This window comes from Crocodylus siamensis, chromosome 11 (assembly GCF_052110815.1).
Source record: "Crocodylus siamensis isolate JL-2025a chromosome 11, ASM5211081v1, whole genome shotgun sequence".
Taxonomy (NCBI): Eukaryota; Metazoa; Chordata; order Crocodylia; family Crocodylidae; genus Crocodylus; species Crocodylus siamensis.
Window position 1 is genome coordinate 4700762 of NC_143405.1, and position 14334 is coordinate 4715095.

Sequence of the window (14334 nt, forward strand, 5' to 3'; positions counted from 1 at the left end):
TGTGGGGGGGAAGGAGGGAGTCGAAAGCTTTTAGAAAGGGATCTGCTGCTGCAAAAAAAAAGGACACCTCAAAGCAAAGAGATGCTTCTTCCAAAATGCCAATTAATTTTTGTGCATGGCAATTTGCTTAGTGGCACAAAGCCAACTTGTTTTTAAAAACAATGTTAAAAAATATAAAGAATTGTTTCTAGACAGATAACCATACATTGTTTAAACTGGTTCCTTTACATTGAGCTCTCCAGCGAAATCTCACACTGCAACAACTCCAACAGCAGTCTCATGTTCTCTAAACTTGGTCTCAGCAGGATTAGACATGTTTGTTTAAAAAATGTTGGTAATAATCAGTCTGCTTTAGTAATCCTACCATTGTTAACTCCAGGTAGTGGTGCTGCTCCAGTGCAAGGTACTAGGAAGAGTTCAGCGTAAGAAATGGCATCATCTTCTCTTACTTTGGAAGAAACTATTTTAGTTGAGCTGTGCTCAAACATTAGAAATCTGATGAAGGGAGTCTTGGACACTAAGTAAAGTAAGAAGTGTGCTACTTTCAGAAACAAAGCCACACAAGCAAAAATGTTATTCACAACAGTCCTTCCTACATTTACCACTGACAGGTACTTACAAAGGATATTTACTAAAAGTCCCTTATTTTAAAAAGTAAATTTAAAATCTTTGTCGTTATATATAATCCAGCACACTTATGATAAAAACTTAACATGATGGTGTAGCTGCTGGTGGAGTTTTGACAGTGTGAGATTTCAGTAAAGAGCTCAGTGTAAAGGAGCCAGTTTTTATATAATGAGAAAGAGAGAGAGATGATGTTTTTCCATTTAAAAGGCATTTGTTATTTACATTGCTGCAGAAATGTGTACCCATATGGAACAGAGAGGGAAATGTCTGTTTACTAACCATTTTGAAAATATTCCACCCCCCATTTCAATCTAGTAATATCAGTTACAGGATGTTTCACAACAACATTTTTCATAAGTAAAAGCCTGGTCTTTTTCCATTTATAATACTTAACCACAAAAAAGTCTTAATTTGTCATTTATCTGAATTTTGAGGCCTTATTATTGGCCCTGTTCTGGGATTTTTTGGCAAAACATACTTGTTTCATTTTCTAGACTTGTGCTATTAATACAGTTCTCATTGTGGTGGGAAATCTCATACTACTGCCATGACATTTTTGACTTTTAGTTATCTATCCAAAAGGCAACCAAAAGCTGTGTGGCATTTTAGCACTTAAACCCTTTTAAAATGTTGGGTTCTATGACAATCTTTGTTATCAAGAATTATTAAGACTGTTCGCGTGTATTTACTAAAGTTTTTAAATAGGGTGGGTGAGCAGCAATACCAAAAGGGTTAAATTCGTCTACTCTTTCAGAGGTTTCTGGTTTAATCAAAATGTAAACTTTACAAAAATATCTAACAGAATACATTTTGTAAAGGCCACTAATTAAAAGCTTTAAGGCACAAAGTATAAGCCAGAACCAGGGAAGCCCTTATGATTTCCCAATGCAACCTGTCCTGGTTTCTGCTCAGCAGGATCATTTGCTCACAATATTGAAGTGCCTGGAAGCCCCAGTCACAGTAACCTAGCTCCTCTTAAAAGAGAAATCATTTAAGTAGGGGCTGGAGACTTGTTAGGGGCCCAAAAGGCCAATCCATCTGTACTTATAGTCAAAGTAAACAGCTTTTTGTAAGGGCATGGGTAAATAATTCCTAGGCAAAACGCTGCCTAATTTTAGAGGCTCATTAGTTGTGGGCATTACTTTAGTTTGCCTTTTACAGTCTTTTTATAAACACACCTTCCTGTTTAATTCCTGACAAGGAACATTTGCAAAGAGAATATTAAATATTACTATCATGCGTCTCTGCCCTGATAGCTAGGTGAAAGCTTTCCAGCCAGGTACAACCAGTGCCAACCAGGATATGACCAAGAAACCCTGCCTTGTCAGCAGCTTCTGCTTCCATATGCTTGGAAAACAAACCCTTTGGACTTAGCTGTCCATTTATTTTACCAAACTAACAACTTCAGTATTGTTTGATGTTATTACAAAGAACAGGGGGGAAAAAGGACTAGATAGCATCATGCAACACATAGCAAGGAAGAAACCAGCAAGTTAAAGCAAGACAATCCAGGTGGAAACCACTGAAACCACTGCTTAATTTCTTTGAACAAAATGTTTATTTCTGGCTTACACAAAAAAAACCTAACTGGGCACTGAAATCAGTTGTAAAACAGATGTTGGCTTCCAAATTTCTCATGTGGACTTTGCTCTTCATAGTGTTTTATCAAATACACAAGGGGGGAAAAAAGGCTAACATTTTCACTGTTCTTTCTGATACGGACCAGTAATTAGCTACTGCAAAGTGAACACACAGTCTAATTTTTCTAAGTTTTTTGCTCTCTTTCATGGACCACCTGAGCAAAGACTTAGACTCTGAACTAGGTCAGCCCAAGACAACACATGCTTCACTGGATCAAAATTAGTGACCAGATCTCACACAGTAGAAAAGTGCAAACACTTCAACATTCACTAGAGTAGTTTAAACAAAGACATATTGAAAAAAAAACAGTTTTCCCTACAAAACCCCCCTGATACTAGACACAAATCTATTTCTTTAAAACAAAACATCCATACAATCTTAAAGTTAATTCAACTGTTGCTTTATCTAGGGTGGAAACTTACTTTTCAAAATTTTTACTACAAGATAATGCACAATTGCCTATAAAATATTAGCCATCTAGGGAGTACAGAAACCTTGCAGCTCCACAAAAATTAACCACACTGGGTAAATACTGACACACTGGGTAAATAGCCTTACCAACAGGCTGTGTTTTACCAGTATAATAGTACGCTGAGACTTGTAATACCATAGTTGTTACACCCCCATGTTGACACTTATTTAAAGTGCAGGAGTGAGATTTTTGATTTAGCTCAAACACCTTTTGAGTGACATAAGCTACTTTAAATTGCAACAGGAATAGCCATGAAGCAAGTTGTACTGCTAAAAATCAGTTTAATTCACACCTTGTGTTATAAAGCAGGGAAACAACACACAAACTTTCCCATCAAATAAAGCCTAAGTGAAGAAGAACAAAACAAACAAGAGTATCAATGTACCACTAATACATTTGTCCCACACCTAAAGAGAGGCATAAGCTGTAAAGAATCAAAGCCATAGCTGGAATGTTTACCAAAATCTTTTAGGAAAGTCAAACTGAGGGTCTAAGAAAAATCAATAGGATTGGTCAGGTAATAAGCAATATTTGACAATACATTTATAGAACTGGTTACCTAATCTGAAAAATAATTCCATTCTGAGTTCAGGAGACTCTTTCCTGAGACTGCAATGCAATTTCAAGAACTGTGCTGCAGGGTTGCCTCTACCCCTTCGCTTCCTTTTAGCTCCATGAACAGACACATGTATTCGTCTTACTGACTGAATATTAAAATACATTCCAAGGGCTACGGCATCACAACTACATCTAACTCTCAGTTACTGTTTACAACAAACAAGAGCATCTACCTTTTATTTTTCTGGCGTACAACTAGATAGCAGACAATTCTAAACAGAAATTGTGCTGGCTAACGTTATTATATAGCCCCAAGTCAGTTAATTCATAAAAGTTTGGCATAAGGAATATTTTGGTAGAAAAAAAACTCTTCTCTCTGACATGTATTACTCATAAAAATTCTCTATTAAACCACGCAAAGTGATTTATGCAAAGAATGTTTTCCATCTCAAACTCCTTTGGGTGATTACTACCCCTAGGTCCCACTCAAAGCACTTACAACAACATGAACCTTCATTCTTATAACTAATTTTATGTCATGTGTGGCATCCCACCAGAGAGCTATTTATGCAACAAGCCAGGATTTGCACCCAAACTAGAGCCAGTGCAACTACTTTAACACTTTGCAGAATTTGATGAAAGATGTGCGAAAGGCCCAGGGTGACCAATTACCCCAAAGTCTGGCTAGCTAAATAAAATTTAACACGACTTCATTCATTTTATAGCTTTCTTACACCTGTGAAGGGGATTCTACTCTAATATGTAACATGTCTTGGTAAATTCTGGAAAAAAAAATCTGTTCTGAGTGGTGCTTGTGGTAACAACTACAGTAGATTATATCAATAAATGCTGGCACAGAGGAGTGAAAAGCAAGCCAGGGAAAACTGATACTTTCCCCAAGTCTTTCAACGTGTTGAATACACAAACATCTTCCTCCCAATACTGTTTGGCACTTCCATCCAATGATGCTACAACATGAACTAAATTAGGTAGTTAAAAATCAGTCGGTCAATAGCGTGAGTGTGAGAGTACGAGTGCGAGAGAACCAAATTAGGTAGTTAAAATTAGAGTCGGTCAATAGTGTGTGCATGCATGCGTACGTGTGCGCACAGCACAATTAAGCAAAAGCATAATCAGCAGTCTATTGGGTGATCTCGGGGTCAGATCAAGGTGTGTACCTCGAGGTATTTTCAGCTATCAAAAGAAGACCCAGAAACAACTGTGGTTTTAGTGGAGAGGACAGGAACATCCCAGGTTTCCTCACCATCTCTGCTATATCACTCTGGACATAAACAAAGGAGGCAGGATGGCAAATACTGACAGCAACTTCAAGCAGTTACTGTTGTGCAAAGGGTAGTTCATAGATGTTCAGGGCTGGAGGGGACCTTACAAGATCACTGGGTCCAGCCCTACTGTGCTTGGGCAGAAAAGACTAGTTGTCCCCCTACAGCACCAGAAACCTGGTTGCTACACGCTTTTGAAAAACCCAGTCGTGTGCTTTTTCACTCTCGACACCTTCACAACTCAGCTTGTCATCTTTGGCCCCAACCCTACAGTCAGATCTATGTGCGTTTGCACGGATCAGATTGCAGGATCAGGGTGCATCGTGTTGTCCTCCGCGGGTCCCGTACCTTAAGCACATGATCGTTACAAGTAAGGGAAGGCGTGCAGCCTCGGACATCGCACAGCCCGACGGCTGGGGAACTGGCTGCGGGGGTTGGCCCCAAAAAGCACTAGCTGATGGGAGCGAATCAACGTGACCAGCGGCATCCTTCGGGGCTCGGGCCAGTACTTGTCAACATCTTCATTAACGATCTGGATTCAGGAATCGGCTGCAGGCTGGAAAGGTTTGCGACTGACACTAAACTACAGGGGAAAGCGACCACCCTGGAAAACAGGCCGACCTGGATACACTCGCAGGGTGGGCCGAGCAAAACCTGAGGGCCTTCAGTGCAGGGTGCAGTGGTGTCTGCAGGAGGCCCCATGTGCCACGTTACCCTACGCACCCAGCGGCTGCCGCTCCAATGGAGCGCGTCACTCCCCCGGACTGGTCCCCGAGAGCCCCCCAGGAGCGCCAGGCCTCGCTGGCAGAGGGAAGCCGGGCCCGGCCCGGGGAGAAGGGGAGGTGGGGTCTCGGACTGTCAGGCCTGGGCTGGAGCACCCAGACCCCGCTACCAGGCCCGGCCCCGGCCCCGACCCCGCTCCCCGCCCCGCATTACCTGGCCCCCGCGGCAAGGCCCGAACCCCTCAGCAACCACAGCCGCCGCCGCCACCTCCCCCCTCCACCGCGCCGATGTCCGCCATCTTGGCACATCCGGCTCCCCCGCCGCCGACGTGTCACGCGCCGTACGCGATGACGCCACGCGCGCCGCTCCTTCTTTCTTCAAGGCCTGGTTTGCACGGCGTCGGCGGATATAAACACCGGCATCTCTTTAAAGGGCGCAAAAAGACCAGCTAGGTAGTCGGCGCATGCGTGCGCGGGAGAAAGGGTTGGGGGAATGAGGGTAGGCAGTTCGAGTCCCGCCTGGGGAAGTTGAAGGGCTGTCCACCAAATCCCTGGCAGCGGCCTGGAGCAGGCTCAGCCCCGTGTAGACCCCAGTTTGAGCAATGCCCCATGCCCCTTATGGCCTACGGCCTAGTCTTGCTGCAGATGATGGTGAGCAAGGCCTTTTCTATTAGGATGAAGCTGCAGCCTCCCTCTCCAGCCTGCGTTGCTGCATCAAGGACCATGATGGTCTCCTCCATCTTCACCCAGATGAAACTCTTTATGTAACTCTTCTAACTCTTCTTTTTTTACTCGCTCTCGCTCTCTCTCAGTGTGTGTGTATATATATGTGTGTGTGTATGGAAAAAAATAACCCATCTTGCAAGGAGCTTTTCTGTGACCAGACTAGAAGAGGAAAGTATGGAAACGAGATGACGACACGCTCGATCACAGGATGACACTTGTGTCTGGCTACAAGTTACGCTGCGCCTTTATTTTCCCTGTCTGATGTTGCATGCACTGTGAATCTGGCGTTTCGGGCAAATCTTAAACCCACAAATTAGCCCCTAGACAGCGTGCCTTTATGCTGCTTCTTCTGTGCCTACGTTTATTAGATGCATGTCCTATGAAGCCAGGGCGGTCAGTCTCAGTCGGACCACAGTCACGAAGCCAGGCTGGAAGTGTCGTTCGGGTTTGCTCAACCCCACAAGGTTTAACTGAGCGTAGATGCAGAGCCGCCTGCTCTCCTGTTTCCCCTTCGACTCATCTCTGCGGAAGAGGCGGCTGCATGTGCAAAGAAGGCCCGCTAGAGAGAGGCAGAGGACTGCATGTGGACCTGACGGGGAAACACGTGTCAGCAAACTCTCTGCTTCTTTGGCTGCACAGCACCCACTTCCAGCCAGGCGGATGCTGGGAAACACATCCTCAGCTCAGTCAGGTGCCTTCTCTGAAGAGCACTGAAGGGGAAAATCTGACTTTTCAGATCCGTTCGGCTCTCACATTCAGACGTGTGCCATGTACTCATAGCAAGGGCTGTTAACAAGAAGGCTCTCAAGAGCCCAGAACGTCATTCAAGGTTTCACATTAAATGTTCCTGGGGGATCTGCATTAGCACCCAGTGCCGGCTTCTCCGCTGTTATTACTTATTGCCTGGGCCATGGTAGCACAGCAACCCTCAGACACGTAGTCCATGCTGCTGGGTACTGTACGAGCATGGGGCAGACAGGCAGGAGGTGCTCCTGTGAGAGTTGTAGCACTGCATTCACCAGACATACGCTGTTCGGCCCATCTCTGTACCACTTATAAAACTAAATCAGAGTTATAAAACTAACTCTTCTACTAGACATTTTGTTCAGTCACCCAATGGAGCCAGCCAGAATTGCTCAGGGAACTGAAGCGGGCGATCAGCTTTCTGGAATGCCGAGCCCCCCAAAAACCATTTTGGAACAACTGATTGAAAACACTGCTGAAGGGGGCAGGGAATTATTTCAGTCTTAGCAGCTACCAAATAATCTTGCAACATGCTTCGTTTAACAAGGAGGCTTAAAGCCATGTCTGGATTTGCAGGGTTGCAGTTTTAGAATCTGGAGAAGGTTTGAAGCTCTAGAGAAGGTTTGAAATAGGCTGTATCAATGCTACCGTGTCCAATAGTCCTATACACACGGTGAGAGATTTCACTGGAGCTTGGCCTGCGTTCTGGCTCCACTTTGAGGGTGTATTGAACATGGAAATAGCACTTTTCCAGAGGAAGCCATTCTTCATCCAGAAAGATGAGTCTCCTGTGCAACAGTTTGCAGACAAGTGTTACCACTGGACTGGCATTGTCTTACACTGAATTGAACAAAAGAGCTAGAAGAGAAAAAATGCCCGTGACCTAAACAAAATCTTAATCAAGGGTCACTATCAGTGCAAGAGCGCTTGATCGTTAAGGCTTGGTAATATCTTCAAAGCCCTGTCCGGGCAGGGCAGGCAGCCCTTTGAAGCCGGTGTGGGAACTAGAGGCAGCACTACGATTTTTAAAGTGCCTTTCATCTCTCTCTCTGGTAAGGACATTCTTAGAAACAAGCTTGTCAAATGCCATTTACCTACATAGACCTGAAGTGCTGAACAAGGCTGTTCTTCCCCAGGATTTCCCCCAGTGGCTGTTCTGTGGGGACATGAGTTTGAGTAACTCGGTGGGTTTATGTATAGATATGGTTTAAATACCATTGGGGTATTTACAGAATCCCGGCACCTTCAAGATGGGTGGGATCTCCCCTTTACCACCTGACTGCCATATAATACTGGGGCATTGATGGTTTGATTACCTTTCACTTCAAAGCCTTTACAGCCTGCATGCAGAAACATGTAGCCAGCTCTGGACCGAGGGTGGCAAATAGGAAAGTGCTAGTGAAGTAAGAGCAAAGGGCTGGTTCCTTGCGTGCAGGACAAACTGCCCATGTCATGGGCAATGATAACCCCCACTACCTCTTTCAGGCTGTTCTCATTTGGGTGGGGCAGCACAGTTGTGTTTCCCTTTCACTGTTCCAGTACTGACAACTTTGCTCAACTCTGTACAGCGCTTGAGAAATGTCCCTGCCTCAAAGATCTCACTGATGCGAACAGGAGTTGGTGTTTCACTTACACTTCAAATGAACATGGTTTCATGGTTTCTAGGGTCGGAAGGGACCTGAGCAGATCATCGAGTCCGACCCCCTGCCATGGCAGGAAGAGTACTGGGGTCAAACGACCCCGGCAAGATGTGCATCTAACCTCCTCTTAAACACCCCCAGGGTAGGGGCCTGCATGACTTCTCTTGGATGTTGGTTGGGCTCAGGAGTCTGAGCATTGGCAACAGATATTGTGGAGACCCTTTTCCCCACTGCAGGCTGGGTTACAGTTCCCATTTGTCTGCAAAGGATCACACAAACAACTTTTTGCTTAAAATGCCTGGCAGTTGGTGAATTCATTTCCGGGGGGCTTTCTTTGTAGCTACGTGCACCCACTTGACACTTCCCTCCCAAGTCTGTTTGGGCCAGAGAGGGGGAAGCGGCAATGAACGCTGTTCTGATTTGTTAGGATCTGCCTCTTTGCATATTTGAGTATTTATGTAATAGACTATTGCATCCTCTATTACACTATCTAATACTGTATAGATAGTAAACCATAACTATACATTATTTAAATACTTAAATATTTAAGTATTTATCTAAATGCAACAGAAACAGTGGTCGCCATTTTTACTTTTGGGGGTAAAAGTTCACACCGTGAAATTATTTCCCCCCTTTCAAACTGTTTAGATACCTTTTCACCTTGTTTATACCAGCTCAACAGATGAGCTTTCCTATGTGCCCTGTTTAGTGTGTGTGAATTATTCTTCCACCCCATGCATTATTTCCTCCCTATATTTTCTATAATCAAAACCACGTACACTCAGTCACACTTAGCTCTCCCACAAATCTGCCAGAGCTCTCCTACAATGTGACATTTCAGGTAAAAGGGATCATTTTTCCAGTGGGAGATTTAAGGGGGGTCAGGGGAAGACTTGAAGCGGCCATATAAGAAGCTCTTAAAACAGTCTTCCCGACTTGTCCCATTTTAGACCAGATCTAATAGTGAGGACCACTTATGACCTCACTGTGCCCACAGGTCAATGAGAAACCAGCCATGCAGTTCCCATGGCAGGATCAAAGCTTCGCACAGTAATGCTCTCTGATGCTCTACACTTAGGTAAAACCTCCAGTGAAGACAACAGGAGTGTTGATTCCAGGACTCATTTCCAATTTCCACTGAAACCAGTGGCATTCTTTGTTATTGACCCTAACAGGACTGGACTGAGTTCGGCAAGAGAGAAAAGGTCGTTATTTTATTCAGAGATGTACAATTTTCATGCACAAATCAACCATCAATGAGAAGTGTGCACTGGTCCACGTGGCCAGCACAGCGTTGTAACAACCTGCAGCAAAAAAACAAAAAAGACCCTATTCCAGTTTTAGTAAAATCTAGATGCCTGTGAGCATCATTTATTGCAAATCAGTTAACCAAAAAAATACATCATATTTGCAAACTACAACTTTGCCGGTAGATACATTTATTACAGAGAGTTTCTTTTCTGTAAACTACACTCTAGTTTATAAAACATAGGAAGACTCGACGCCACGTGATGTTTAAATCACCTGCATTAGGGATGTCACAATAACAATGCTCCAAAACGTTTCTGTACTAAGAGATGAATGCATATGGGACTGCAGCGAGCCTTGTGCTTGGAGGAACTGAAATCCAACGTGGCCTTCTGAGCAACAGAGAGGAGGAACATTTCCCTTTTCTTAGGTTTCCTGGGTCGACTGCATTTTAGTCCAGCGGATGGATAGACTACACAGGAACATGTTCATAGTGTGCTTGGTTTCCTTTTGCAGCCAGAGAGAGAGAGAGAGAGAGCGATATTCTGACACCTCTAATCAGCGCAATATACTTAAGACTTGTTCATTTAGATTTTTGAAACAAAATCCACCTTTTTAAAAAAAAACTTATTTACAAACATTAACTCTGCCACAGGCTTATACTATATGTTATACAGCCCTCTCCCGCCTCCACAAGAGTGTACATCAACATGAACAAGATGCCTCACTCCAAACTAGCAAGAACAATATGTCAACGTTTCAAAAAACCCAGGCCCAACCACCCAGGATCTGCTTGTGTCTCTTGCCCTCCTGTGAATAATCAGGGCTACACCCAAACCTGACACCCCTTAAGTGGAAAACCTGGAAGGTCAGGGTTTCCAAAGGAACTTGGATGTCGAGGATGAGCACTATCCCATGGCCGGGTGCTCTACTGCTCAGTTACTTTTTGCTCGAATTGGTCTATAGTAACTGAAATGCCCCCTTTAAAGTAGGAGGTGCCATCCTTAAAATAAGGATGTGATTGCAAAAGGCCAAAACCTGCCTTTTTTTTTTTTTTTTTTAATTGTTGTTCAATCAGTTGAAAATAGAAAAAAAACTCAGTATAAGACATTCAAGGGAAAACTAAGTTTGTTCTTCTGCATTGACTCAGTAACTGTGGACTTGCTTTTTCAACAGGTTTGGCAAATATTCCATTCCTTTAGGCAGCAGTAAGTTTATGAAGAGTTTTTAGCTTAGACTCTGTTATCACAGGTCTGTAATCCTGATATTTAGATTATAGACAGTATTTAAATATATATATGTATTTATAAAAGAAAGAACAAGAATCCCTATGTATTAAGACAAATGTACAACTATATAATACTGAAACTTTAAACAAAGATTCATGACTGGTACCATAAAATGTTCTCTCAGTTAAAAGCCAAGGGAACATTTTAAAGTACTTTTTTTAAAAAACAGTTTATACTTAATTTATATTTATTTCAAGGGGTGGCATTTTTACTTAATATTCCCCACTCTTTCCCCCCCACAACATAACTTTCTGGATTTGAAAGGAAAAAGAAAATAAATAAATGGCATTTCATAATCACGAATCATTGCTTATAGCTTTACATAAATGTCCAAGCAACTTATTAATGCTCCCCACCCCCCAAAAAAACCTAAAAAACATCTTATGTTCTTGAATTTTTTGAGCACAAGTGAAGTGTCCCATCTTGAGTTAACAATAGAACATATAAATAAAAAGGCAGTGTTTTCATGTAAAATAAAATGTACATAAATAAATACTAAAAAAAGAAAAAAACTTAAACTTTGTTTCTTTATTTTGTATAAAAACATATAAAAAGGATCCTTCTGTCAAAGCATCCAACGTCCCTAGGCATTTTTTATTTTTTTGAAATCTTTTTCAAAGTTCCCAGTCTCACCGCATGTCAGTGCCTTTGGGACGTGCTCTTCACTTGAAGGCCTCTGGGATGTGTCCCATTTGTGACTGCATACTCGTGGGAGGACTGGAGATCCCCTCTGACCAATCAGAGACGTTGGAATGAGGCGATGAGCTCGACCATTGGTCCGGCGACTCAGGGGAAGGTGTTAAAAAAGGATGGTCAGGCACCTGCAGCTGGTGATTGGGCGTATTGTCCAACGGGGAGGAGTAACTGTGTTGGGAGGGCGGTGTTAAAAATTGGGTGGTGGTCATGGACTGCGTGAGGGTGGATGGGAGAGACGTGGACAGCATCTGGGTCTCCTGTGGCAAGATGGTGTGCACTGCCATGGAGCTGCCGCTCACCGGCTGCATGTCTGACTGGTTCAACTCGTTGCCCAGGAAGTTCTGGCCCAGGTGGCCGTTGGCATTTGAGGCGGCACCGTGATGCTGCTGTTGCGACGGTGGCGGCTGCGGCCCCTGAGGCGGCTGCATGTTTTGCTGTTGCAGCTGCTGCTGTAAATTCTGCTGCTGCTGCATCTGTTGCAACTGCTGGGGCTGCATCAGATGAGGCTGGGAGGCCAGCCGGGTGTTTGGCATTGCCTGGTAGCTCATCATTTGCGACAAGGTCGTGGTGGGCATGCCGTTATGCAGGGAGGTCATCATGCCGTGCTGAAGGCCTTGGTTCTGCTGATGGGTCGCCGGCTGCATGTTGTTTCTCATTGGGTTATACTGGTTCTGGACCATACCGTTCTGCAACCTTGAGAGCCAGTCGCACTGCCCATTGAGGCTGGCAGCTCCGCTGACAGAGAAATTCATAGGGGTGCTACTCATCACTGTGCTTGGGCTGGAAACAGGGAGGTGGGAGAGGCGCGGAGGCACCGAATCAAAGGCCATCCTGCTGGTGCCGCCCATGGCCATGTCCTGCTTCCCAGCCATGTTGAGATGATTGATGCTCATGTGGGCATCAGGCATGCCTGGCAGGTGATTCAGAGGCATGGACGGTGACTGCTGAAATGGAGAGGTCATCAGCGGGGGAGAAGCTACATCAGACAGGTACCCATGGGGTGACTCCAGGGAGTCCACCGGCGACAGCACGCTGGAGCTATCCAGGAGGCAGCCTTTTCCATCTTGTGATTTCTTCCTCCGGGCCTTGATGTCTTTGGAATCCTTGCTGTTGCAGCTCAGGCCCTTGGTGCTTGGTTTCCTAGCTTTCTTCCCCTGCACGGCAGGTTTCAAGTTGCCGATGTAGCTGTTGGGAGAGCAGAGTGGAGGGGACAGGGTGGGGGCGCCCAGCGGCCCGTTGTGCAGCGGCGGGCTCCGTACCAGGTTGTACTCATCCAGCAGCCGCACGATGTCATGGTGCATGCGCTCCTGCGCGATGTCCCGAGGGAGCCGGTCCATGTGGTCCGTGATATCACGGTTTGCAAAGTGGTCCAAGAGGACTTTGGCCGTTTCATAGCTCCCCTCCCTGGCCGCAAGGAACAACGGCGTCTCCTCCTGGAAATGTGGCAAGCATGGTTTGTTTTGAAATGCCTGAGCTTACTGGTATCCTGTATAAGCACAGCCCTCGCATTCCTAGTTAGATCTGCAGACACTGGTACTAACTAGGAAGCTCAGTAGCAGTTGCTAGGCTCAGCAGATTGACCCCAAACAAAAGGCAAAGGGCAGGGGCAGAGTAGCACACACCCTGCATGGCTCTAGTATGAAGGACACAAGCTGCAAAAGGGGCACCTGGGAGATGAGGCAAGGATCTGGGATGTGGGTTGTGCCCTGGCCTGGTGTGTATTGGCTACTCTTTTTCTGGTTAGGTTCAGAGCAACACTTTGTGGAAAGCCTCTGTGTTTTAATTCTGTGGAGTCATTTCCCGCATCTCGTGCATGGTCAGGTTCTCACTGCCTGTTGGGAGGTAAGCAAGTTCCCATTTATGGCTTGGCCCTTATCTGCCACTGCATGGATCTAATTACCTAATGGACCAGCTCTTGGGCTGCTGTTTCAACGCAACTCCCATTAACTTCATAAAAAACTAGGTATGCATCAGAGCATCTGGTAGCCTCAAGTAAAGCTTAGGAAAAAAATCACCTCCCAATGACTTACTTAAGGTGCCCACCCAGACCACCTACCTTATTGTTCTGCATGTCTTTATTGGCACCGTTCTTCAGCAGCACTATTGCAGCTTCAACATTATTCACAGCAGCTGCCCAGTGCAGTGCTGATTTGCCTGTGGAGGAAGCCGGTGAAAGACAGCGTGCATTAGTGAGCGGTTAAAACACCAGCTACAAGTCCCTGACATCAATCCCCGACAGAGTGTCTTGTGTTCTGGATTAAAGCAGTACCTAGGTCGTCCACAGCATTGACGTCTGCATGGCAATTGATCAGATCCTCCAACATGCCCTCCACAGCCAGGCGGGCAGCCAGGATCAGAGGGGTGGTCCCATCGTGCATGCGGGCATCCAGATCGGTAGCTCTGTTTCTAATCAGAATCTGTGTGCACGGAGAAGACGACCATATGTTAAGTGAGAAAGCTGGTCTTCCCCAGTCCCCAAACCTCCAGCCCCTTTGCTGGGATCCTCGGTGAGCTCCAGGGCTAACAGGGCCAGCACTACCTTCCTGTGCCTACAGCTGGCCTGTCCAGTCTAGGAAAAGAGCACGTTAGCAGGTCAGCACTGAGAAAGCACCATCCTGCCGTGCCCTACCTGTCCTGCTGTTAATAAGGGGGCTCTGGACCTGTCCCGTTAGCACTCAGTGCCTCAGC

At 45.2% G+C, this 14334-nt stretch overlaps 2 protein-coding genes across 10 annotated transcripts in view; both read right to left on the minus strand.

Moving 5' to 3' along the window:
* The window catches only part of SEC16A (SEC16 homolog A, endoplasmic reticulum export factor), a 33772-nt gene extending 28143 nt beyond the window's left edge, over positions 1-5629 (minus strand). For 8 of the 9 annotated variants that reach the window (XM_090021463.1, XM_090021462.1, XM_090021461.1 and 5 more), the window contains exon 1: positions 5518-5629. The gene's annotated coding sequence lies outside the window, so the exon portion shown is untranslated. Of the gene's footprint in view, positions 1-4929; positions 5138-5517 lie in introns of all 9 variants that reach the window. The other variant, XM_090021456.1, reaches the window with a different exon arrangement.
* Positions 5630-9719: 4090 nt separating this feature from the next.
* Positions 9720-14334, minus strand: part of NOTCH1 (notch receptor 1) — a 63892-nt gene continuing 59277 nt past the window's right edge. Inside the window, exons 32-34 of the mRNA XM_090021306.1 lie at positions 13916-14063; positions 13703-13800; positions 9720-13079 (exon numbers count right to left, since the gene is read on the minus strand). Coding sequence (XP_089877432.1) covers positions 11613-13079; positions 13703-13800; positions 13916-14063 — 1713 coding nt within the window. The 3' untranslated portion in view covers positions 9720-11612. The remainder of the gene's footprint in view (positions 13080-13702; positions 13801-13915; positions 14064-14334) is intronic.